The sequence below is a fragment of the Neovison vison genome, chromosome 11 (assembly GCF_020171115.1).
Source record: "Neovison vison isolate M4711 chromosome 11, ASM_NN_V1, whole genome shotgun sequence".
NCBI classification, from domain to species: domain Eukaryota; kingdom Metazoa; phylum Chordata; class Mammalia; order Carnivora; family Mustelidae; genus Neogale; species Neogale vison.
The window spans coordinates 9,954,802-9,978,010 of NC_058101.1; the positions used below are offsets into that span (position 1 = coordinate 9,954,802).

At 39.6% G+C, this 23,209-nt stretch overlaps 1 protein-coding gene across 2 annotated transcripts in view; it reads left to right on the forward strand.

Annotated features, from left to right (window-relative positions):
• Positions 1 to 23,209, forward strand: part of ADAMTS3 (ADAM metallopeptidase with thrombospondin type 1 motif 3) — a 280,816-nt gene that overhangs the window by 203,243 nt on the left and 54,364 nt on the right. For both annotated transcript variants that reach the window (XM_044224024.1, XM_044224025.1), the window contains one exon: positions 13,621 to 13,820. In XM_044224024.1, the coding sequence (XP_044079959.1) occupies positions 13,621 to 13,820 (200 nt within the window). The remainder of the gene's footprint in view (positions 1 to 13,620; positions 13,821 to 23,209) is intronic.

The following is a 23,209-nucleotide window of genomic DNA, read 5'->3' on the forward strand; positions in this document are numbered from 1 at the left end:
GCTGCAGACAATGCAAGGAAGTAGGAACGCGTGGTGACTGCCCCATAATCACGTTCACCGCCCCTGTTTGCACAACTAGGAAGGAACATCACAGCGACGGAACACAGAAGGTGTTAGTACCGTGCCTCCGGCATCACTGAACGTAGGTGCACGAAGGAGACTTAATAGCTTTAGTCCTCCTTCTAAAAATCACATTCTGGGGACGCCTGGGTGGCTCAGTTGGTTAAGCAGCTGCCTTTGGCTCAGGTCGTGATCCTGGAGTCCTGGGATCGAGTCCCACATCGGGCTCCTTGCTCGGCAGGGAGCCTGCTTCTCCCTCTGCCTCTGCTGCCACTCTGTCTGCCTGTGCTCACTCTCTCTGATAAATAAATAAAATATTAAAAAATAAATAAATAAATAAATAAATAAATAAAAATCACATTCTGATCCCAAGAGCCCTAGAAGTAAGCTGACTTCTCACTTAACTTGATTTGGTTGTTCAAACTAGGCCACATTAGAGGGTGAAGGAAAACATTCCTAATATTTATGCCAGGATAGCGGGCATGATGCAGAGCGACCCCCAACAAACCCAGCTCTAAACCTGTGTGTGAATTATTTAAGGTTCTTCATGATCTCGCTTCAGCCTCCCTTAGTGACCGCTTCTCTCCACACAAATCTTCACTTACTTTTGTTCCATCCTTTTGGGAGTTCTGCCCCTCCCCCCTCGCCATCTGTCGGTCCTTTTCAGGTCATCTGCACGTGTGTCGTTGCCTGGACTGGCCCTCCCTCTTTCTCCACATGTCTGACTTCGGTGAGTCTTTTTAAAGTCCAGCCAAGAGGCGCCTGGGTGGCTCAGTGGGTTAAGCCACTGCCTTTGGCTCAGGTCATGATCTCAGGGTCCTGGGATCGAGTCCCGCATCGGGCTCTCTGCTCAGCAGGGAGCCTGCTTCCTCCTCTCTCTCTCTGCCTGCCTCTCTGCCTACTTGTGATCTGTCTCTGTCAAATAAATAAATAAAATCTTAAAAAAAAAAAAAAAAAGTCCAGCCGAGAAGTCACCTCCTCTGTTGAAATAGCCTTGCATTTCTTCAAGTAGAGTACATTGGTTCTACTTCAGTGACACCCTTACCTTGTGTCAAAGTATCCGTTTATCTATTTCTCCCTAAATGACAGGAACTGGGATTAACCACCTTCTATTCCCAGAAACGAGGTCAGATTCCGTGCTACGGATGTGCTCAAGAAATGTCTGGAAAGAGATGGGTCAAGCAAGGGAGGAGGAGAGTAAAGAAATCAAATCAAGGGCAGGGGGAATGAGCCAGGAAAGGAACGTCAGTAATTGCGCGTAATCCTAGTGTTTCCATTTGTGAAGCTTCTTTTTGTATCATCCATCTACTAGATCTTCAGAACTCCTGAATGAGTTGAGATGAAATCAGCTCACCCTCACTTAGAAACAGACTTGTCTGGATTTCCCATCCAATACTTGAAGAAAATATCAGTATTTATTGATTTTGATGGCAGTCAGTGGTGAAATGTTCTCACTACATCTGTGTTAACCCATCAGATATGCTATTCCTCAATGTGAGCTGAATGTATAAATGTTAATTTCTTTTTTTAAAATTGTGATATAGTAGTCACCACACAGTATATCATTGGTTTTTGATAAAGTGTTCCCTTTCATTGTTTGCGTGTAACCCCAGTTTTTAGATTTCTTGAACTAAAGATGCAAAAAGGTCTCACTTTCCTGTTGATGAGATTTCTTTTTTGAGTGAGCAGTTTCGTCCCGCTCATTGGAGCCCATGTTGTTGATTTTAGGAAATGTCCCACAGTGAACCCTGATTTGAAGGATTTATTTCTTGCCTTCACTGCTGAAACATGACTTCCTGCCAATCGCCCCCAATTTTCTCTCATCTACATATGATTTTTTTTAAAAGACCTAGTTTATAATTCTTTACAAAACTCAGTGCAAAACATTTTCAGTGAATATTTCAAACATTGTGTTCTTTGGACTGTGCAGTGATACCTGTGTTTGCTAAGGTTTTAATTTTTTTTTTCCCTCCATGTTTGTGTTAAGTAACAAGCAGCTTTTTTGAGAGGGGCCTACCCTTGGAAGACTGTTTTTTTTTTTTCTGTAAACACATTTACAGTACCTCTTGGCTCAGCCAGCTTTTAATGAACAAAGAAATACAGATTGTTCTAGGAGTGAGATGAACAGGGTATATATATTTTTGAGCTCTAAGTGATGCTTAACCTTAAATGTCTCTTTTTTGTATATGATATTGTATGTTACAAGAACATATTCAAGAAGATTTAGTATCTTATGGAAGTATGAATTTTTTTTTTTAATTAAGAGTACTGTCAGTTCTTTATACTGAACATTTCACTACTGCCTAACTTCCACAAATCCAAGTAAATGTGAATAGAAAGCTATTTAGGGAAAGCTGACTTGCTGTAGAAAATTCTAAGTCATGTTACAGAGTAACATGCCTATAAATCCAAGTTTCTAAACTTCCATATGTGCTTAGCAAAACCAAATTAAATAAACTTCTGCTTTTACTCAAGATGAAACAACAGAGATGGATGTACCCTCCTGACTTAACCAGAAATGGACAAAATATATGAAACAGTGGTTTGCAAAATGCCAGGTATCTGGTGGTGAAGGATAGGGAGCCCGAAGAGATAAGAAACAAATGCAGTGAGCTTCCTGGGCGGTTTCCGCCTGCATCTCAGGGAAGGGCAACTGGGCCGAGCCTGAAGACATTCAGAGTGGAGAAACCAGAGCGGAGCGTCTGAGAGATGAAGGTAGCCAGAGTTCCCAGAACTGTGAGTGACAAGAGAATTATGCAGAGGTAGAACTCAGAAGATCTGAATGTGTTCCCCATTAGTATTTAGTCAAGTCCTAATCAGCACAAATATGGAGAAAATTTTGCAAAGGTGGGAAAAGAACCACTGCCTGAGGGGGTCAGAGGTAACAGTGCCCATGCTGGCCTGGGGCTGGAATAATGCTTGTTCAAACCACACGGAGTGCAACGTCTCAAGATTCCCGCTGCAGTGGATGGAGCCCACAGGAAGGTCTTCCCTCAGTAGTGGTGAATAATTAGCTCTACGTGAGCACTGTTCTGGTCCTTTATAATTTATCTTTGGCAAGACCTGAAAGGACCAAACTGTTTCCAGGTAATTTGACTGTATCCAAGAATAAAGCTCAAGAATATTTACGGGAGTAAGAATACATCAGCAACCAGCAAGGTAAATGCACTGTGTCACACATCAGGTCAAAATTAGCAAGCGTGCAGGGGCACCTGGGTGGCTCAGCGGGTTGAAGCCTCTGCCTTCAGCTCAGGTCATGATCCCACAGTCCTGGGATCGAGCCCTGTATGGGGCCCTCTGCTCAGCAGGGAGTCTGCTTCCCTTCCTCTCTCTCTGCCTGCCTCTCTGCCTGCTTGTGATCTCTGTCTGTCGAATAAATAATAAATAAAATCTTAAAAAACAAGTAGCAAGCATGCAAAGGGACAGAAAAATGCAACCCAATAGGATGGGAAAAAAATCAGTCCGTCAAAACCGATGCATAAGTGACAGAAATGTTAGAAAACAGTGTATGAAAACAGCTATTAAAACTGTATTCCGTATGTTTATAAAAACAGAAGATATAAAAACATGCTTAATTTTTTGGCTTCCATATGACCAGGACTATGTGGGAGCATGTATTTATATGAGTAAAATGTAAATAACAACAATATTTCTTTCCCTCGGGTGGATTTTATTTGTAAGATTAGGAATAGTTTTATTTTAGCAAATAAGTGTCTTTAATGGAAATTCATTTAAGGAATGGTTCAACAATTTTTTTTTAATGCAAAAGATACCTTGTTATTAAATTTCACCTGGATAATATTACTTTGGGATTAGGAGTTACACTATTCCAGTCATAGTATTTGATGGCAAATACTGTTCTGTCATAATTTATCTTAAATTTGCAATAATTACTATGGCTTAAATACACTGATGACATGTTAGGATTATAAAATTAACCTTTCTATGTTTTAGATATTAACCCCTTCTCAGACATATCATTTGCAAATATCTTCTCCCATTCGGTAGGCTGTCTTCTTGTTCTGTTGATGGTTTCCTTCACTGAGGAACAGCTTTATTTTGGTGTGGTCCCTACGGTTTCTTTTTGCTTTTGTTTCCCTTGCCTTAAGGAAACATCTAGAAACATGTTGCTAAGGTCAATGTCAGAGAAATTACTGCCTGTGTTCTCTTTAGGATTTTTATGGTTTCAGGTCTCACCTTCAGGTCTTTATCCATTTTGAGCTTATTTTTGTGTATGGTGTTTGAAAGTGGTCCAGTTTCATTCTCCTACATGGAGCTGTTTTCCCAGCACCGTTTATTAAAAGGGCTGTTTTCCCTACTGTATATCCTTGCCTCCTTTGTCAAAGATTAATTGGCCATGTCTGTATGGGTTTATTTCTGGGCTCTCTATTCAGTTCCACTGATCTATGTGTCTATTTTTGTGTCAGTACCATATTGTTTTGACTGCTACAGCTTAGTAGTACATCTTAAAAATCTGGAATTCTGATACCTCCAACTTTGTTCTTCTTTCTCAGGATTGCTTGCGTTATTCAGGGTCCTTTGTGGTACTATTTGGTCTAGTTCTATGAAAAATGCTGTTGGTATTTTGATAGGGATGACATTGAATCTGTAGAAATCTTTGGGTAATATAGACATTTTAACAATATTCAATATAATTGAATTATTATAATTCAATATAATTAAAACAATATTTTAACAATCTTAATTCTTCCAGTTCATGAGTGTGGAATATTGTTACATTTGTTTGTGTTATCTTCAGTTTCTTTCATCAGTGTTTTATAGTTTTCAGAGTATGGTCTTTCACATCTTTAGTTAAGTTTGTTCCTAGGTATTTTATTCTTTTGGGTGCAATTATGAATGGGGTTGTTTTTTAAATTTCTCTTTCTGTGTTTTCACCATTAGTGTATGGAAATGCTACTGATTTCTGTATATTGGTTGTGTATGCACAGTTTTTTCTTTTTTATTGCTGAGGAGTATGAATAAATCACAATTTGTTTAAAAATAACCTTTCATCTGAACATAAGTCAGAACTGTTTGATCAGCATTATTCAAATGAGCATATGACTTCTGATTAAAAAAATGTAGATGACCGCTTTAGTATTTTCATTTTATGGGTAATATGCATGTTTAATTCCATGTTTTTGAAGCTTTGGTAAAAATTTATTGGTGATAGCATAGTAAAATTTTATTATAATACAATAAAAAGGCAAGTTTCTAAACTAACATGTGTTCTTAGCAAAACCAAATCCTTATCTGGAAAATCCTGATCTAAGTGAATTTTTAGTCACTTAGGATAAATTCTGTTTGGTGTTGTAGATGTGTAAATACTTAATCTAAATGTCACATTTACTAAACCTTTTATTAAATCACTCCATATGCCTTTGGAAAAAGTTCAGTGTTCTCAAATAGAGTTTCTGGGAAAGTCTGAACTGAAGAAAACTCTTTACCCTTAATAAAGTGGCACCTAGGAGACAACAGATGAACATAATTTGAGCTTTGAAGTTGGCAGCTATGAAATGCAATTCTTTCTCTCCTTTGTGCAGGTGAGCTTACGTAGAAAACGTTGACTTCTAGCAGTGTCAGATTACTAGAACATGCTGTAGTACATCGAATGCAGGGATTCCTTCTTGTACTCTTGGATTTTGGAAAGGTCATCTACAAAAACCAGGAGTAAGAAGGAATATAATTTAGAAGAGGAGAGATGTTAATTAAAATGCTATTCATTGTACAGAGGGATAATATTTGGAAATGAAAAACTGTGCTGTCCTTCAAAGTTAAGTTTTAGTTTTAGCTGAATAAGAACAACAGAAGAAACACATGAAGAAATAGATCACTAGTAGTAAAGCCCTTCATTTCAAATGAGATAAAGAGAATAAAATCATTAATTTGGGAGATTAAACAGAACATGTCAACCTTTTCCGAGGACTACATAGCCCAAGAACAACTTATTAAAGAAGGGCAGGAAGGAAAATGAGGACAATTGATGACCGTCGCAGGAAGGGCATAGATGGGTTTATTCACCAGGGCGCTTTTCGTTTCAGTTGTTAGGAACAAACATCAAACTGTCTTAAGCCAAATTCAGTTGTAAGAGAGAAAATGAGGTGGTGGTAGTTTATGTATTCATGAAATTGAGAAGACCAAGGTTTCAGGAATTGTTGAATTCAGTGGCTCAGAGTTGTCTTTGGAGGATAATCTGTTCTCCCCATTGGTAATCTTCACTTTCCTCTTCTTGCATTAAACATAGATCCAGAGCTCTCCTCACGCTAGTCCCAGGCAGCTTCCGTGTCATACACTCCAGTTTCAAGCTTAGTAGAGGGAATTTCTCTTTCCTAGTAACCATCAATAAAATAATCCAAGGTCACCGTTTAATTGGTATGACTTAGACCACTTACCAATCCGTTCACTGATCACTAGAGTCAAGGAAATGGGTCAATTCTTGACCCATCCCTGGATCAGTGCCTACTATACCAGAGCTGAGTATACAGGGGTAGAGCAGAAAATGGAGGGTGAGTGGGCATAAAACCGTGTAACTACGTGGACCTCCTGGAGAAAGATCCCCCCACACCTCCAGCTGCCAGATTTAGCAGATAAAAATACAAGATTTGCATTTAAATTTTAATTTCTTTGAGTAAGTTTTTAGTATTAGGCACATCTCGTGCAATATTTGGGACATATTTATATATAAAAAGTGTTACTTATATGAAATTTGAGTATAACAGAGTATACTGTATTTTGTCTGACAACTCTGCCCACACCTGAACATTTCAGTAATTTATTCAAGAAACAATTGGAATGGGCTGGGCAAGCAACAATGATATGGGTCCCATATCATGGGAATGAAGGACTCTATCTTGCAAGAGAATGCAGAAGTGAGGGGAGCTTGGGTGGCTCAGTCATTAAGCCTCTGCCTTCAGCTCAGATCACTACCCGAGGGTCCTGGGATCGAGCCCCACATCAGGCTCCCTGCCCAGGGGGAGGCCTGCTTCTCCCTCTTCCACTCCCCCTACTTGTGTTCCTCATCGCTGTCTCTCTCTGTATCAAATAAAGATAAAAATCTTAAAGGAAAAAAAAAAGAGAGAGAATGCAGAAGTGATCCCTAGGCCAACAGATTGCAGTAACAGAAATGAAACACAAACTGCATTAATGCAAACTAAGAATAAAAGAGACCAGTAGAAGATCAGTGGTAGGGAATGCAGGAAGAGAGGGATCTGAAATGGAGAATTCAGCAGTGTGGGTTGCCTGTACAGCATCAGTTTTCCACTCTCTCTCTCTCTTTTTGGGGGTGGGGTGGGGTTTCAGGGCCTCCCCACTTCATCTTCAGGGCAGGCCAGGCTCAGTTGCAGGGGCTGATTTCTGATGGGACTAAGACCTAGGTGGGGTTCTGTTCTCCTTTTCTGTGAATGATTTTTACAGGAGCCTGTGACTCCGTTCTGGCGACTAAAACCTATAGTTAAATGTACTGGGCTTCTAGGAAAGATTTTTGCCTACTCCTAAGAAACAAGCACTAGAAGACACAAGTTGTGGTATGTGGATATGATGCGGGTATTGGTGCTGCCATTTTGAAATAATCAAAGAATCTGATCTGGAATAAAGTGATTCACCAAGAATGGCAGGATGAAAGATGGAGAAAACTGCTTACCTGATGATGTGTCAATAAACCAATTAATCCCAGGAGTCATCTGACTTCCGGGCCTGTCGTAATGCAAACGAATATATTTCCTAGTTGCTTAAAATACTTGCAAGTTTTATTCGCAGCTTAAAATATTTTAACTGACATATAAGAGATTCACACTAAAAGTCAGAATGTTGTAAATATTGGACATTGAGGTGACTATTCTGTTTTATTAGCTAATGATCATAAACTCAAATCATAAAAATGTTTTTTTCACTTGAAAAGCAAGATGCTTTCCACTTTTTAAAACAAGGCTGTATGCTATCCCTTGAAGTAGTCAATGAAAACAAAAGCAAATGTGTGCTTTAGAATTAGAACTTTTGGGGAAAAGAAATCACGGAAACTAATATTCATTCAATGGTAATGTCTTTTTTTAAAAAAAGCAACAGTTACTTAATGAGACTTCAGAATTGACATCATGAATTGGCCTGAATATAGTTCTTTGAACTATCATTATGGAATTTCCCAGTTGGTGAAGGATTCAGCTGTTTTTCACAGAAATCTTTTATATCTTGATGGCATGATGCCCCCATATAGTGGGGTGCTATTAGTGTATCTTTTTAGGAATTACAAAAATATAAATTTTTTTAAAAAGATGTCAGTGGAAAAAATCACTGTTGGATGATTTAACAGGTCAACACGATTTAACTCCTCTCTGTTTCCGATGTTAACGTAGGACATTTGTTGAATTCTATGCCTATTTTTAACTCTGATCTTAGGATCTCCACCTACTATTGGAAAATCCAGCTTGTGGCATCCTGGTCACCTCATTTTCACAACCATATTCTGGTCGTGAAAAATGTTAAATTTATACATATAGACTCATGCTATATTTTTGGTTAGTGTAAAACATTTCCTTCCTCATTTTCTGAAGTTGTACCACGAAGAAAACTGGGACATTTTGGTAAACTGAACCTTACTTTATCATTCACTTATCCACATGAAAATTAACTTGCATTCCCAAATGAAGCAGGAGAGAATGAGGAATTTATACAACAAAATTATTGTCACTGCCCTATCTCTTAGGGCTAGATTCAGTGACATATAAAAGAACACCCAAAATTGGCCTAAACATGATGGAAGTGCTATCCCCCGTATGTAACAAAATCTGGTGCTAGGCACTGCAGGGGGTCAGATCTCTCCTTTAGAGCTCCCCTATCATCCTAAGCACATGTCTTGATTCTAAGGTTACTCATAGAACTGCTGACATCTTGTCCATGTCCGGGAAGCAGGAAGGAATACTGAGTAAAGGATCACAGGGTCTAACCTACCAAAAGGAATTACACTCCTTTGACAAGCCTTGGCAGAAGCCTTTCATATCAGCCCATTGAAGCCACTGGAGTACAAGCAATACTTCTGCTTGTACATCACTGAAGTATCCTTAGTCATGCGGGGTGCTTAGTCCCAAGAGAGATTGCAAATGACTTTTAGCTGAGTTTATGACCACCTCAAGAAAAACTAACATTCTGCTCCTTAGGGAAGAGAGAACGGATGAGGATAGTCGTGTCTGTCGTGGTCTCTACCACAGTACGTTCGCGGTTGCTTTCCTACCCCAAATGTATTTGTATCAGACTCAGAACTTGATCAAAACTTGTACTTTTCTAATTTTACCTTTGTCTCCTATCATTTTTCGGACTATAGAATTTCTTCTGGGGTGGGAGTGATTTCATCAATCTATACTTATACTTCCTGTAAATATGATTAGGTAATGTAAACATGTGGTGCTCCATCCCGAACATGTCTGAAGCCCAAGGGTTTATAATCAGCAAAATGCATTGTATTCCACTTTATCTGTCTGGTCAGTTCAAAATTCTTATTTAATACTAGGTACCATCCTGTCTTTAACATTAAAAGTAACTATATTTATTGTGACTTAGTCGGTCACCAGTGTGCCTCTCATATATCTTCAATAAAAATGGGCTTCGTAGTAAAATTACTCTTTTTCTGAAAACTCCTATACAGCAATTAGGAAGCTAGCGGGGACAAAAATGGGTACAATCAAAATGTTTCCAAATGGCAATTAATTCTTATCAGTAACTCAAAAAGTTCAGTTTCAAAAAAGTTTGAAAAAAGGGAACTCACTCTCATTACTAAGGCGGATTGCCTTTGATATTTCTGGGAAGCTTGAAAGGTATTCTGAGCATCATTTTTCTGGAATGACACGCACTGCACCTATGGTAGGACCTTGTTTGTTTATTTATTTATCTATAAGATGCCCAGTCTTCCCACTGATTCTGTTATCACATCAGTCACTCTCTGCTGTCCAATTCAGCTATTGCCATTCAACTCACCTTGAATGCGCTTACTTAAGGGGTTGCCAACAGAGTTCCCCCACTGTTCTGGTTTGCTACTCCAGATGGAAAATTTCACTCTGTTTTTGCTTCTTGATCTTGCCTATTGCCTTTTCTGTGATTTCTTTCAATCCTCTTAGCGGTAAACAGCCCTGGTGGACAGGCGTTTGGACATGATTAGCACGATACTCACCTTTAAGTATTCCTATTCCTATATTAAATGGGGCACAGAAATAACACAGAATTAGACACAGAGGCATCTTAAATGTTGTCAAAGCTGGTGTCCACTTTTAAACTTTGAAGCTTTGTAAAGGTGTGAGCTATTGCTGGAAATCATGTTCTAGTCCCATGATGAGATCTGCTTAAGCTAGAAAGAGTGTAAGTCTTTCAAGCCTACGTAGTGGTTTGTGACTACGTGATACGAGCCCAGCTCCATTCTGAATATAAATCCAGTACAACCATGTGGTTCTAACATCCAAAGAGGTTCCATGTGGTTCTATACCTTCTCGGGGTCTGTGACATGTACGGGTACTCAATAATTATGCATTAAGTGAAGCTCAGTGCCATCTATTAACTAACTCTTTCCAATTTCCTATTAGGGTTTTAATCTAAGAAACCAGCTTGTCTCATTGGATTTCATCTTAATTTACCTGAAAGTAAATATTGTACATTCTTTTCTCCTTGTACCTACTTTATGCTCTGCAGGAAATATTGTTAACCCTCGTTCTTTCTAAAGTTATTAGCAGTTTAGATGTCCCTTCACTAATTCTAGATTTTTTTTCCTATCTCTATTTATAAAAAAAAGTAAAATTTCTGATTTGTAAAATAAAATGTAGAAAGCTTAAGAAAGGCGTAGAAGACTTCCCTCAGTGGGGGATCTCCACCACCGTCACGATCATCATCACCATCATGGCAATAATAACAGTGAATACTATTTCTTGAGCCCTTTTTCTAAGCACTGGACAAATAGTGCTTTTACTATAATCTCTTTACAGGAACTTTGCAAAGTAGGGATTATCCCATTTTACAGATGAGGAAAGTGAGGTTTAGAGAGGGTAAGCATCTTAAATAAAATCACATTGCTGTGGGGGCACCTGGGTGGCTCAGTGGGTTAAGCCTCTGCCTTCAGCTCAGGTCGTGATCTCAGGGTCCTGGGATTGAACCCCACATCTGGCTCTCCGCTCAGTGGGGACCCTGCTTCCCCGACCCCCCCGCCTACTTTTGATCTGTCTCTCTGTCATATAAATAAATAAAATCTTTAAAAAAAAATCACATTGCAATGATGGCCACTGCCCGGATTTGAATCCAGGTATGTCTGATTACAAAGCCCGTGACAAGGTGGGCATACTGGGGAAAATTCGTTATGAGTGAAGGTGTTTCACAGCCTCAGAATTGTCTTTAATGCCTTCTGATGCATATGGATAAAAAGTGCCAGAAATTCCTTCACTGTCTTTCTTTGCAATGTTTGACAACTGCCCACTTTAGGAATCATAGAAAGGGCACTGTAGGGACAGAAGTGTATGTGATTGAATCAGGGCAATGGTTGAAGGAAAAAGACTTCCTTCTTCCTTTCTAGGTTCCTCATGCAATGAAAAAAGAGATTTTCTTCTCTTAACCAGAAAACCACCTATTTAAGGAGGGATTCAAAGGCCAAACCAAAGGTGTGTTAGAGCTGAATGGAACTGTCTTTCCGAAATAAGTACTTAGTCTTCTCCATTCATGCATCAGACTTAATGATATGATGACATTGCTTAGTATATTTGCATTGGACATGGTCACTGGCAGTTCTGCCAAAAAGAATCCTTTTTAGAACTGGGAGCTCATGTATGAGTTTCCTGTGTGTACATGAGCTATCACACCCTTTCACTTTCCCAAGAGTGTGAAAAGGCTGGAGGTCGAATGAGGTAAAGCTGTCTGCAGGTGTAGTCTCCTGCCCTCAATGTGGGTTGCAGCTCTTAAAAACAACTTTTTAGGAAAACTTTGTTTGATGTGGATGGCGGTAAGGGCTATTTATGTATTGTGGCGTCAGTGTGATCCCCTGATGAGAAGAAATTTCCCAGCTAATGATCTTGCATTTGGGCTTGGGTCAAAGTGAATTACAGGATAGCTTTCAAACCTGAGGAGTCGTATTCGGAGCTTATGTCTGTCCTTGCAGGGGAGGCTGCTGGGGCTTCTGTGTGTTTTTTAATAGCAAAAAGAGTGTGAGTAAGATCTGTACCTCTACTACTAATCCCATGTGTCTAGGGTATGCCCTCAATCTTCCTGGCGAAGAGACACCTTTTCCCCCTCCTCCAACTTTGTTAAAACTGCAAAGATGGGGAGGAAGATGCCCATTTGTTAATGTCAGACACCGATTCAAAGCGTTTACGGGCCCAAGGGCAGCATTAAGTAAGCCTCCCATACAAAAGCATGAGTCAGAACGGGTTCTGTCAAACTTGTTTTTAGATATGGGGGGTGTTGTAGACATCAGGGCAGTTTGTAAAATAAAATCCTCTTCAGCTTACATATATTTGAAATGGAAATGAATCCACTTTCAGTTTTATACCAGCAGTTTTGAATAATATCTTTTATTTTAGCATCCAAGTGATAAATTTTATTTTTCATTTCACAAAAACATTTTTCTTCCAAAAATATGGAAATATGAAAGCAATTAATCAAGATAATTAGAACCTGAGAATGCCTCTCTCACTCTCTATCTATCTCAACAGATAGATAAATGGATAGATGGATAGATATGGATATTTGTACTGTGTGTCTGTGGCTATGTGTGTGTTGTCCATTGGGAAAGTTAAACTAAATTCCTTCAACTGTATAAAATGGAAAAAAAATTGTTTCTTCTTTTATTTTCCCCTTGGATGTATTTTCTGACCGACTTCTTACTTTGGGGTCTCACGGATTTCCAGGTATAGCTATGACAGTGACATGCTAACTAGATGATGGCCAGAACAAGCGTGGAGACCTACAGTGGCTCCCTAGCAGCATTCACGAGAAAACCAAACTCCTAAGAAATGAAGTTCTGTATCATGACTGATAATTATACAACTAGATACTCTCGTGTTGCCATGCTCTAATTTGGTTTTTAAGTTAAGGTTACTGGCAAGAGGAGTGATTTAAGTTTATGTGATACAAATTCGGTCCCCTCAGGATTATAGCAACTTAACCACTATAAACTTTTCAACACATGGTTCTTTAATTTCTAATCTCCATTTATTTAACAACTACTTAGTGGCTGTTCTGTCTGTATCCACTCTCTTTGTTCTGCACTGAGGATGTGGCCACGGAGGGTGAAAGTACACATTCTCAGACTCATTGAACATCCCATCTGGCCTGATGGAGCTGCTTTGGGTCCAGTAATACTACGTTACCATCAGCGTTGCTCTTCTGTGCTAAATGTAGAGGAGGTCTGTCTGATCAGACGCATGTGTACAGTATTTGAAGAATAAACAGAAAAACAGCATCTCAGTGACTAAGGAAAATAATGTGGACTATGGAATATAATATAATGTTAGACTCCTAGAAGCTTCTTTTTTTGTCAAGAGTTGTCAGAGGGTCGATTGGGGAAGCTGAAATGCCTGAGTTCCTTTTGTTTCTTACTAGGGTCGAATCTGGGAGGCCTTGACGATGTAAGTACTATTTCCAGCAGCATCGACCAGCAGCTGAAGGATGCAGCGAGGTACCGCAGACACACGGGAGAGAACGACTACAACATCGAGGTGCTGCTTGGAGTAGACGACTCCGTGGTCCGCTTCCACGGCAAAGAGCACGTCCAGAACTACCTCCTCACGCTGATGAATATTGTGAGTAGCGCCTCCTCTCTGAGGCTTTTTGGTCTTCTGATTCACTTCTCTTGTTATGTTCGTGTCTTCTGGAAGCCGATGGGAGGACTCCCACTGCTGGAGCCCACACCCCAGATGTGCACCTGAGTGCATTAAACTCAAATATTGATCTGTGTATTGAACAGATAAGAATGGAAAAAGGAAGGAAGCATGAAACAGAATTTTCTTTGGGGTGATCAGCTGGTTCTCCATTGTCATCAAGGGGAAAATCGTAGATTGAAAAAGTCGTAATAAGATGGAACTATAGCAAGACTTAGGATTTTCATTGTGTTCTGGGGATAATCAAAACTCTTGTGACTTTATCCACCTGCCCTGATATGGACCACAAAGGATGAGATAGCATCATTCCGTTTCCTGAGATGATGATGAATGATTTAGGGCTGATAGCTGTGTGGATGCCTGTTGCCAGGGTTTCTGAATCAGAGTGGGGTCTTTCGACATCATACGATTGAAGGAAATATACATATGGAGCGCAGTCCGGCTGGGGCACAGTGGAGCACCGTGTTTTTCCTTTCTTTCTCCTTTATGACCTTAATCCTATGCAGGGGAAATATGGTCTGCAGCCTAGAACTGGGATTCTCTTTTCCCCTGTGAACTGGCAGGGAGCAGTTGAGGAGAAATATCTAAACCACGTACTTCTAAAAGATAATTGAGATGACAGTGCACTCTGTTTTACATATTTTACCTCCTACAATCATAAAATACTTTTTTTGATCTAGCAAATTTATTACCTCAGCCTATTCTCTCTTTTTCAGCTTTTGATTTTTTAAGTTAATTTCTTCAGGTATCCACCTTCTTTCCATGCTTAAGATTAGATTTCAAATAATTATAATGGAGAAGACTATTGATTTTATTAATCATCATTTTATTTATACTAATATTTAAGCCTACGTGTTAAATATATTTTTGCTTATCAAGATGCCAGTTTATAAGATTATACATACCCCTGCCACGTGTCTGTGAGATGGAAAGGGAGTACAGAGATTATTTCTCTTTGCTCATTGGCACCGCTTCCTGCTATGAAGACTGAATATCATGCAAAATACCAATTACTGGCTTTGACAATAGATGTGTACAGAGACTCATTATTTGTGAATTACATGAATTTCTTCAACAACTGACTATTAATTTTTTGTCTGACTTGCTAGTGGAGACACTCCGGGCATGCTGTTTCTCCTCTCTGAGCCTGCTTCAGTCTCTCCATCTTTGCCAAGAGAAAACTAATAGGACTGATTTTACTAGGCATGTTGAGAGGATTTAATGGGTAATAAATGGGTAAGCACAAGTCACTGTGCTGTGTGTGCAGGCAGAAGGAAACAGTCCTATTTTAGCTTTCCACATGGAATTTACTTCCAAATCCCGAGGGAGATGCCCCTCCCACTCCCGTCATTCACTGTGCCCCTGGGCTGCTGCCACCCTCTCACCAGGGAGGGTAGCCAATCCCTACAGACGTCCTAGGCTCCCTCCTGGTGCTCAGGACGACAGACGGCTCTTGGCATCAGGCAGCAGACATCTGATACGGTCCTTGTCCTCCCGGAACTTATAATTTAGTCCTGCTATTATTAAGGCTTGCGGGACAGGTGCTGTTCTGTAAGTGCTCTAGGACTTCGGAGAAGGCAGCTGTGACAAGAGTCATTCAAGTTGTCGAGTGTTGAGGGTATCAAACTGGGACTTGGAGGCGAGGGTTTTCTTTCTCGTTCTGCTGCCTGTTGGCTCTGAGGCCTTCGACAAAGGGATTTCCTTTCTGAAATGTTTATGAAATCTGTTTATAAAATCAAAGGCTCCATAAGATGTTCCTTAATTCTGTAATTCATGAAGGTGGGAGTTAAACTGGGTCTTTAGGGCTTTTTCTCTTGCTGTGTTGTTTGCTGTTTGCTTTTGTCTTTTGAAGGGTGGAAAACGTAAAGGATTTCCAGGTAGAATCTTTTGACAAGAAAGTAGAAATGGATAAAGTGTATTTGCCAGCCGGTAATTCTGATTTGAAGAGCATCAAAGAATAAACGAAGTGCCACACTTCAGGTTTAATAATACTCCAAAGGGCTGTTTTATTTTGAAGTCCACTAAAAAGAGTTAGATAATAGACTAAGTCTTCATCTCAAATACTAGAAGTTATTCTAAAGTTAATAGTGCATCACAGAATGGAGCTATAGTAGAGAAAATCTTAAAACTTAAGAAGTTTGTTGTATCTGAAATAATTGATGTAGGCAGGGGTTTAGGGGAGACAGTAATAATACTCCAATAACAACACTTAAAACCTAATTGTTATATGTCAGGAGTAATGTTAAACTCTTTCTTTAAAGATTTTATTAATTTATTTGAGAGAGAGGGACAGAGGCTGAGAGAGAGAGAGAGAGCATGATGTGGGAGGGGCTGAGGGCTAGGGACAAGCAGACTCCCCACTGAGCAGGGAGTCCCACATGGGGTTCAAGGCAAGGACCCTGACTGAGATCATGACCTGAACCGAAGGCAGACATTTAATAGACTGAGATACCCAGGTGCCTGATATTAACCATTTTTTAAATTTATCTGCTACTTTATTTACCTTTCCCCTATGCTGTCCATCCTGTGACTTATTTGTTTTATAACTAAGGGCTTGTCCCTCTCAATCCCCTTCACCTACTTTGCCCATTCCCCCACACCTCCCCCTCATTTGTCTGTTATTTTAAGTTAGCTGTGTGAATTGGCCAACTTTTTTTTTTTCTCTAAGATTTTATTTATCTATTTGACAGAGAGAGATATCACAAGCAGGCAGAGAGGCAGACAGAGAGAGAAGGAAGCAGGCTCCCCGCTGAGCAGAGAGCCCTATGCAGGGCTCGATCCCAGGACCCTGAGATCATGACCTGAATGGAAGAAAGAGGCTTAACCCACTGAGCCACCCAGGCACCTCAATTGGCCACCCTTTTGACCAAATGTATTTCCTCTATTCCAGGGCCATATTGCCTAATGATAGTAATGGTTTTGTATATGAGCTTGGTGAAGTTCTGAAGTGATAGGCTATGTGAATCTGGGCGTTTGGACACAGGAAAGGCAGCTCCCTAAATTAGCACTTCTCTTGGAAGTTTAAGGGTCAAGTGAACAAGTCTGAACAGGCCCCGAGGTGATTTTGCTATAACTTTCTAAGAGGGAAAGTGGGTATCCTCTACCCACCCCCCTGGGTTCTCTGAATCTGTGAAGGAGGGAATAGTCAACTGCCTTCCGTCTTCTTTTATTTTTAACTCCTTCTTTTTTGTAGATCTTGAAATGTATCCAAGTCTCATCTATAAAGAAGAAATAAACAGATCTGAATATATTCTAAAACAGTGTGACTAATGACTAGATTCTTGGCAAGCCTTTTATGCTTCAAATAAGATGTATGTGATATGTGTTAAGCCTGTCTTAGGATCTCATATCCTATCTTGTTATGTTAAGAAATTTTAGTTTTGCTATTTTGTAACATGGCTGACTTGCTGGGAAAGTGGTTCTCAGCAAGGGGGCGTGTCTTATTATACAAATAGTCATCCATTGCCTACTGTGTACAAGGCCGTTGTAGGCTTAGAAATTTTCCCAAAGAACGCAATAGAAAATTCTCTGCCCTCTTGGAGCTTGAAAGAGGAGATAGGTGATAGTCAAAGGAGAAATAAGCAGGTAAGTTTAGGTAAGAATAACTATTGAGAAGACAAATGAAGAAGAGTAAAGAGATGTTGTCAAGAAGAGATGAGGCGGTGTGGGGAGTGTTTAGGATAGGGGGTTAGGAAGTACAAGGATATTATGTGGCCAGAGATACAGAAATTATGTGAGGAAGAGGCGTAGGCAAACAGCGGGGGAAGGAGTAGTCCAGTCTCATGGATCATTAACTGCAAAAGTTCTGAGTCAAAAAAGAGCTTCTGAATCAGGAGTGTTTGGGATATAAGCCCAAGAGTTAGTGTTTTCTAAACATAATGGGTTAATTTGGATGAACACCCCTAGCTGAAAATCACTAGTAGGGCAATAAAAGGAAAGAATTGAGAGGAGAGATTGGGAAGAAATCTAAGAAATAGAAATGAAATTTCTTAGAGTGAAAAATATAAGTAATTGGACTATCCTGGAAATTTCTCCAACAGTTTTTCTTTATATTTTATTATTCAAACCCTATTGCCAGAAATCTGTTATCATGTGAATAACTGTGAAGCTTGCTTTCCTGAACTCTGAGTATTCTAGGCAGGTAACAACTTTTTCTTGATCTGAATATAGTTTTTTTTAAAAAAGTCTTTTGACTTACCGATTTCTACCTAGTGGGCTTTAGTACCCTTTCTATTCTGCTGATCTGTGTGTCTGCTTCCGTGCCAGTACCATACTGTTTTGATCACTACAACTTCGTACTGTAAGTTGAAGTGCAAAATTGGGATGCCTCCAGCTTTGCTTTTCTTTTTTTCTTTTTTTAAAGATTTTATTTATTTATTTGAGAGAGAGAGTGTGAGAGAGAGAATGAGGATGAGAGGTAGGGGGGTCAGAGGGAGAAGCAGACTCCCTGCAGAGCAGGGAGCCTGATATAGGACTCGATCCCGGGACTCCAGGATCATGACCTGAGCCGAAGGCAATCGCTTAACCAACTGAGCCACCCAGGCATCCTGCTTTGCTTTTCTTCTTCAAGATTGGCTATTCAGGATCTTTTGTGGTTCCATATAAATTTTAGGATTGTTTGTTCTAGCTCTGTGAAAAATTGCTATTGGTATTTTGATAGGGATTGTATTAAACGTGTACATTGCTTTGGGAAGCATAGATATCTTAATGATATTTGTTGTTCTGATCCCTGAGCATGGAGTGTCTTTCCATTTCTTTGTATCATCTTCAGTTTTTTTCTTAGTATTTTATAGTTTTCAGAGCATAGGTCTTCAGCCTCTTCAGTTAGTTCATTCCTAGATATCTTTTTGTATTTGCTGCAATTGTAAATGGAATTAATTCCTTAATTTCTCTTCCTGCTGCTTCATTATTGGTATATAAAAGTGCAACAGATTTCTGTATGTTGATTTCATGTCCTGCCACTTGGCTGAATGTGTGTGTCAGTTCCAGCAGTTTTTTGGTGGAATCTTCTGGGTTTTCTATGTATAGTATGACGTCATCTGCCATAGTGACAGTTCGACTTCTTCCTTGTTGATTGAGATGCTTTTGTTTCCTTTTTTTGTCCAAGTTCTGACGCTGGGACTTCCGGTCCTGTAGTAAATAGCAGCAGTGAGAAGTGAGAGTGGACATTCCTGCCTGGCTCCTGACCGTACAGGAAGAGCTCTGTTTTCCCACTGAGGATGATGTTAGCTCCGGGTTTTCATAGATGGCCTTGATGATACTGAGGTGTATTTCCTCTAAACCTACTTAGTTGAGGTTTTTTGTTTGTTGGTTGGTTTGTTTTTATAAATTATGAATTGATGTTGTGCCTTGTCAAATGGTTTTGCTACATCTACTGAAATGATCATATGGTTCTTGTCTTTCGTCTTATTGATATAATGTGTCGTGTTGATTGATTGCACCACCCTGGCAACCCAGGAATGAAACCCACCTGATCGCAGTGAATGATTTTTGTTAATGTATTGTTGGATTCAGTTTGCTAGCATTTTATTGAGAATTTTTGCGTCCATATCCATCAGAGATACTGACCTGTAGTTCTCTTTTTCAGTAGGTTCTTTTTTTTTTTTTTACGATTATATTTATTTATTTGAGAGAGAGAGAGAAAAAGAGGTCAGCAGGAGAAGCAGACTCCCTGCCAAGCAGGGAGCCCGATGTGGGACTCGATCCCAGAACTCCAGGATCATGACCTGAGCTGAAGGCAGTCGCCTAACCAACTGAGCCACCCAGGTGCCGTTCAGTAGAGTCTTTATCTGCTTTTGGTATCAGTGGAGTGCTGGTGTCATAGATTGATTTGGGAAGTTTTCTTCCATTTACTGTGTTTTGGAATAGATTAAGTTCATAAGAATGAACTCTGCCTTACATGTCTGGTAAGGATTTACCTGTGAAGCTGTCTGGCCCTGGACTTTTGTTTGTTAGTTTTTATAATAACCGATTCAATTTCTTTGCTGGTTATCTGTCTATTCAAGTTTTCTATTTTTTCCTGTTTCAGTTTTGGTAGCTTATATGTTCCTAGGAATTTTTCCATTTCTTCAAGGTCATCTAGTTGCTGGCATATAGCTCTTTACAAATATTCTCTTGTAATTGTATTTCTGCGGTGTTGGTTGTTATTTCTCCTCTCTCATTTGTGATTTTGTTTATTTGAGTCCTTTCTCTCTCTCTCTCTCTCTCTCTCTTTTGATATGTCTGGCTGGAGGCTTATCAATTTTGTTAACTTCTTCAAAGAACCAACACTTGGTTTCATTGATTTGTTACACAAAATATTAAATTTGGAGAAGGTTGTGTATATAGGAATACTTTATATTATTTTTGTTCTTTTTCTGTGTCTCTAAAATTATTTCAGAATGAAGTAAAAAACAAAAATAAATATCATAAAATAACCCCTAATTTTATGCTATCCTTTGTTTCATTTCCTTTGCTTATAACCTTTAAAGATTGTAATATAAGTTGGGGGGAGTTCAAATATGGGTAGAGACAAGTAGTCAAAAGGAGTGGCCTGTGTATTTTTGCTAACCACACATGAGAAAAATACACAATGAATATGTGATTTAATAGTAAATAAAGTCAGTATTGAAATACCATAAAACATTACTCTTAATATATCAACTTTTATTAAAGTATAACTTACATATGACAAGACTGATGAGATTTTACTTAAAATTATTTTTCTGTTTCAGTGTAGTTCTCTTTGAGGTACCTTCAGAGATTATAGCAAAGAAATTCGGTCTTGCCTATTTGTCCTTCATTTTCTTAGCACCCCATTATTCAAGCCAGAAAACTTTTATTACAGATACGTTTTTCCCCTTGCAGATGTACTTCACGAGGAGAAGTTAGGTTTATGAATATGTCAATGAAACCTAGAAAATACTAATTAACTGAAAGGAAGTATAGATTGGGTGCTATAGGGGAAGAGTGTTCGGGATGTCTTTGAAGTACAGGGACGAGGAAGATGTGCACACGGACTTGGCCTTGAATGGTAGGTAGAAGTTAGACCTTTGGAGATGCTGATAGGGAATTCCAGGCAGAGAGGAGATTGGAACATTCAACGCTCCTGTTTCAGTTTGGCTCTATATAGGTTGCACTGAAGGAAATCAGTGCAAAATAAGAAAATCACGATAGAAAACAATCCTACAACTCCTCAGTGAGGGTTTCTCTTCTTTGTTCAGTTCTGTTTTAAAAACCAGTTATTGAACCAACAGCGGATGGGTATTTGTCACGTTTAAGACATTGGGAGGACACAGAGAAGTTCTTGGCAGGTTAAGACCAGGAAGCACAGAGGTTGTAAAGGTGATGAAATGAAAACAGTTCCTCTAAGTGTTAGTTTGATTTGAAAGAAGTGCACGCTGGTTCTGTAAAATCATGTCATTTTATTTTTCATTGAAATTGGTTAAACTTTTACCAAATTATTAAGTGAATGGCAATTAAAAAGACATAAAAGATATGTATCCCATCTACTCTAATCATTTTTTTTTGTTTTTTTTGAAAGATATTATTTATTTATTTGACAGACAGAGATTACAAGTAGGCAAGAGAGGCAGGCAGAGAGAGAGAGAGGAGGAAGCAGGCTCTATGCAGAGCAAAGAGCCGGATGTGGGCCTTGATTCCAGGACCCTGAGATCATGACCTGAGCTGAAGGCAGAGGCTTTAACCCCCTGAGCCACCCAGGCGCCCTACTCTAATCCTTTTGAATAGTAGAGTATCTTTCAGTCACTACAATGCCTAACTAGTGTTTACCATATTTCACCTTTCACGCAGTTGCTGTGCATTATTAAGCTTCATATTTACAACATCAAAAACAGTGTCTGACACCTCAGATGAGGAAAACACGAGGGGGTTCAGGGAGAGGGAGAGAGAAATGAAGAAGTGGAGCACAGGACATTTGCATGGAACTGAAAGTGGTGTATAAAGACATTAGGTTTTTGTCCAAACTCATTGAACTTTGGAACACAAGGAGTGAACCCTAGTGTGCAAACTGTGGACTTCAGTGGATAAGAATGTGTCAATACCGATTCATCAACTGCAAGGCATGTACCACCCTAATGCAAGGTGTAATCTTAATATGCGGGGAGGTAAAAGGTATATGGGAACTTTCTGTGCTTGCCAGCAAATTTTTCTTTAAACCTGAAATGACTCTAAAAACTTAAGTCTAAAGAAACATACAAAAAGTCCCAAGAAGGGATTCCCTGGGTGGTTCAATCAGTTAAGCTCAGGTCATGATCCAGAGTCCTAGGATCCAGCCCCGCATTGGACTTTCTGCTCAGCGGAGACCCTGCTTCTCCCTCTCCCTCTGCCTGCCACTCCTCCTGCATGTGCGCACTCGCTTGCTCTTTCTGTCAGATAAATAAAGTCTTTTTTATTTTTTTTTAAAGATTTTATTTATTTGACAGAGATCACAAGTAGGCAGAGAGGCAGGCAGAAAGAGAGGAGAAAGCAGGCTCACTGCTGAGCAGAAAGCCTATCTTGTCACTTGATCCTAGGACCCTAGGATCATGATCTGAGCCGAAGGCAGAGACTTTAACCCTCTGAGACACCCAGGCGCCCCAAATAAAGTCTTTAAGAAAGAAAAGTCCCAACGAAACAGAACGGTGCCTTGTATTGCACGGAGCACTGGGTGTTGCGTATGAACAATGAATCTTGGAACACTGATGAAATAAAATTAAACAAAACAGTGCCTGACACAGAGTAAACATGCTGTAAAATTTTAATTGAGTCATTGTTTTAGCAAATATTTTAATGCTATATACCAGGTATATATGAAGGTGAACACAAAAGATTTATTTCCTGCCCATTCCAAGATTACAGACTGGTGGGCAAATCAGATAAAGCATCGTAGGTTACGCTAAGAGAAATGCATGGAACCTGCAGTTTGCTTGGAAAAGAAATAACAGAGCAAGTGAATGACGGGGATTTTACACAGCCATGATGGTAAAGAAAGACTTAGACCAAGAAGTGATGATAAAACTTGAGACCTGAAGTAAAGTGGGGAACCAGCCACGGAGCAATGACCTGCGTCGTAGCTGCCAAACAAAGGCGCTGTGGTTGGAGTCTAACACGCGAGGAGTCAGGCAGAGCTCAAAGAAGGTGAGCGCCTTTAAGGTGGGAGGGGGATACTTTATTCAGTTTTAAGTAAATTAAGGGAAAGCCATTGAAGGCCTCTTGCTTGTCATAAAGAGTAGGTTGGAGAGGTTCAGAATGAAGGCAGACCGATTGAGTGTCAGTTGTAGACGTGCAGACAAGAGATGTGGCTTGTCGGACCCCGGCGATTGCTGTAACAA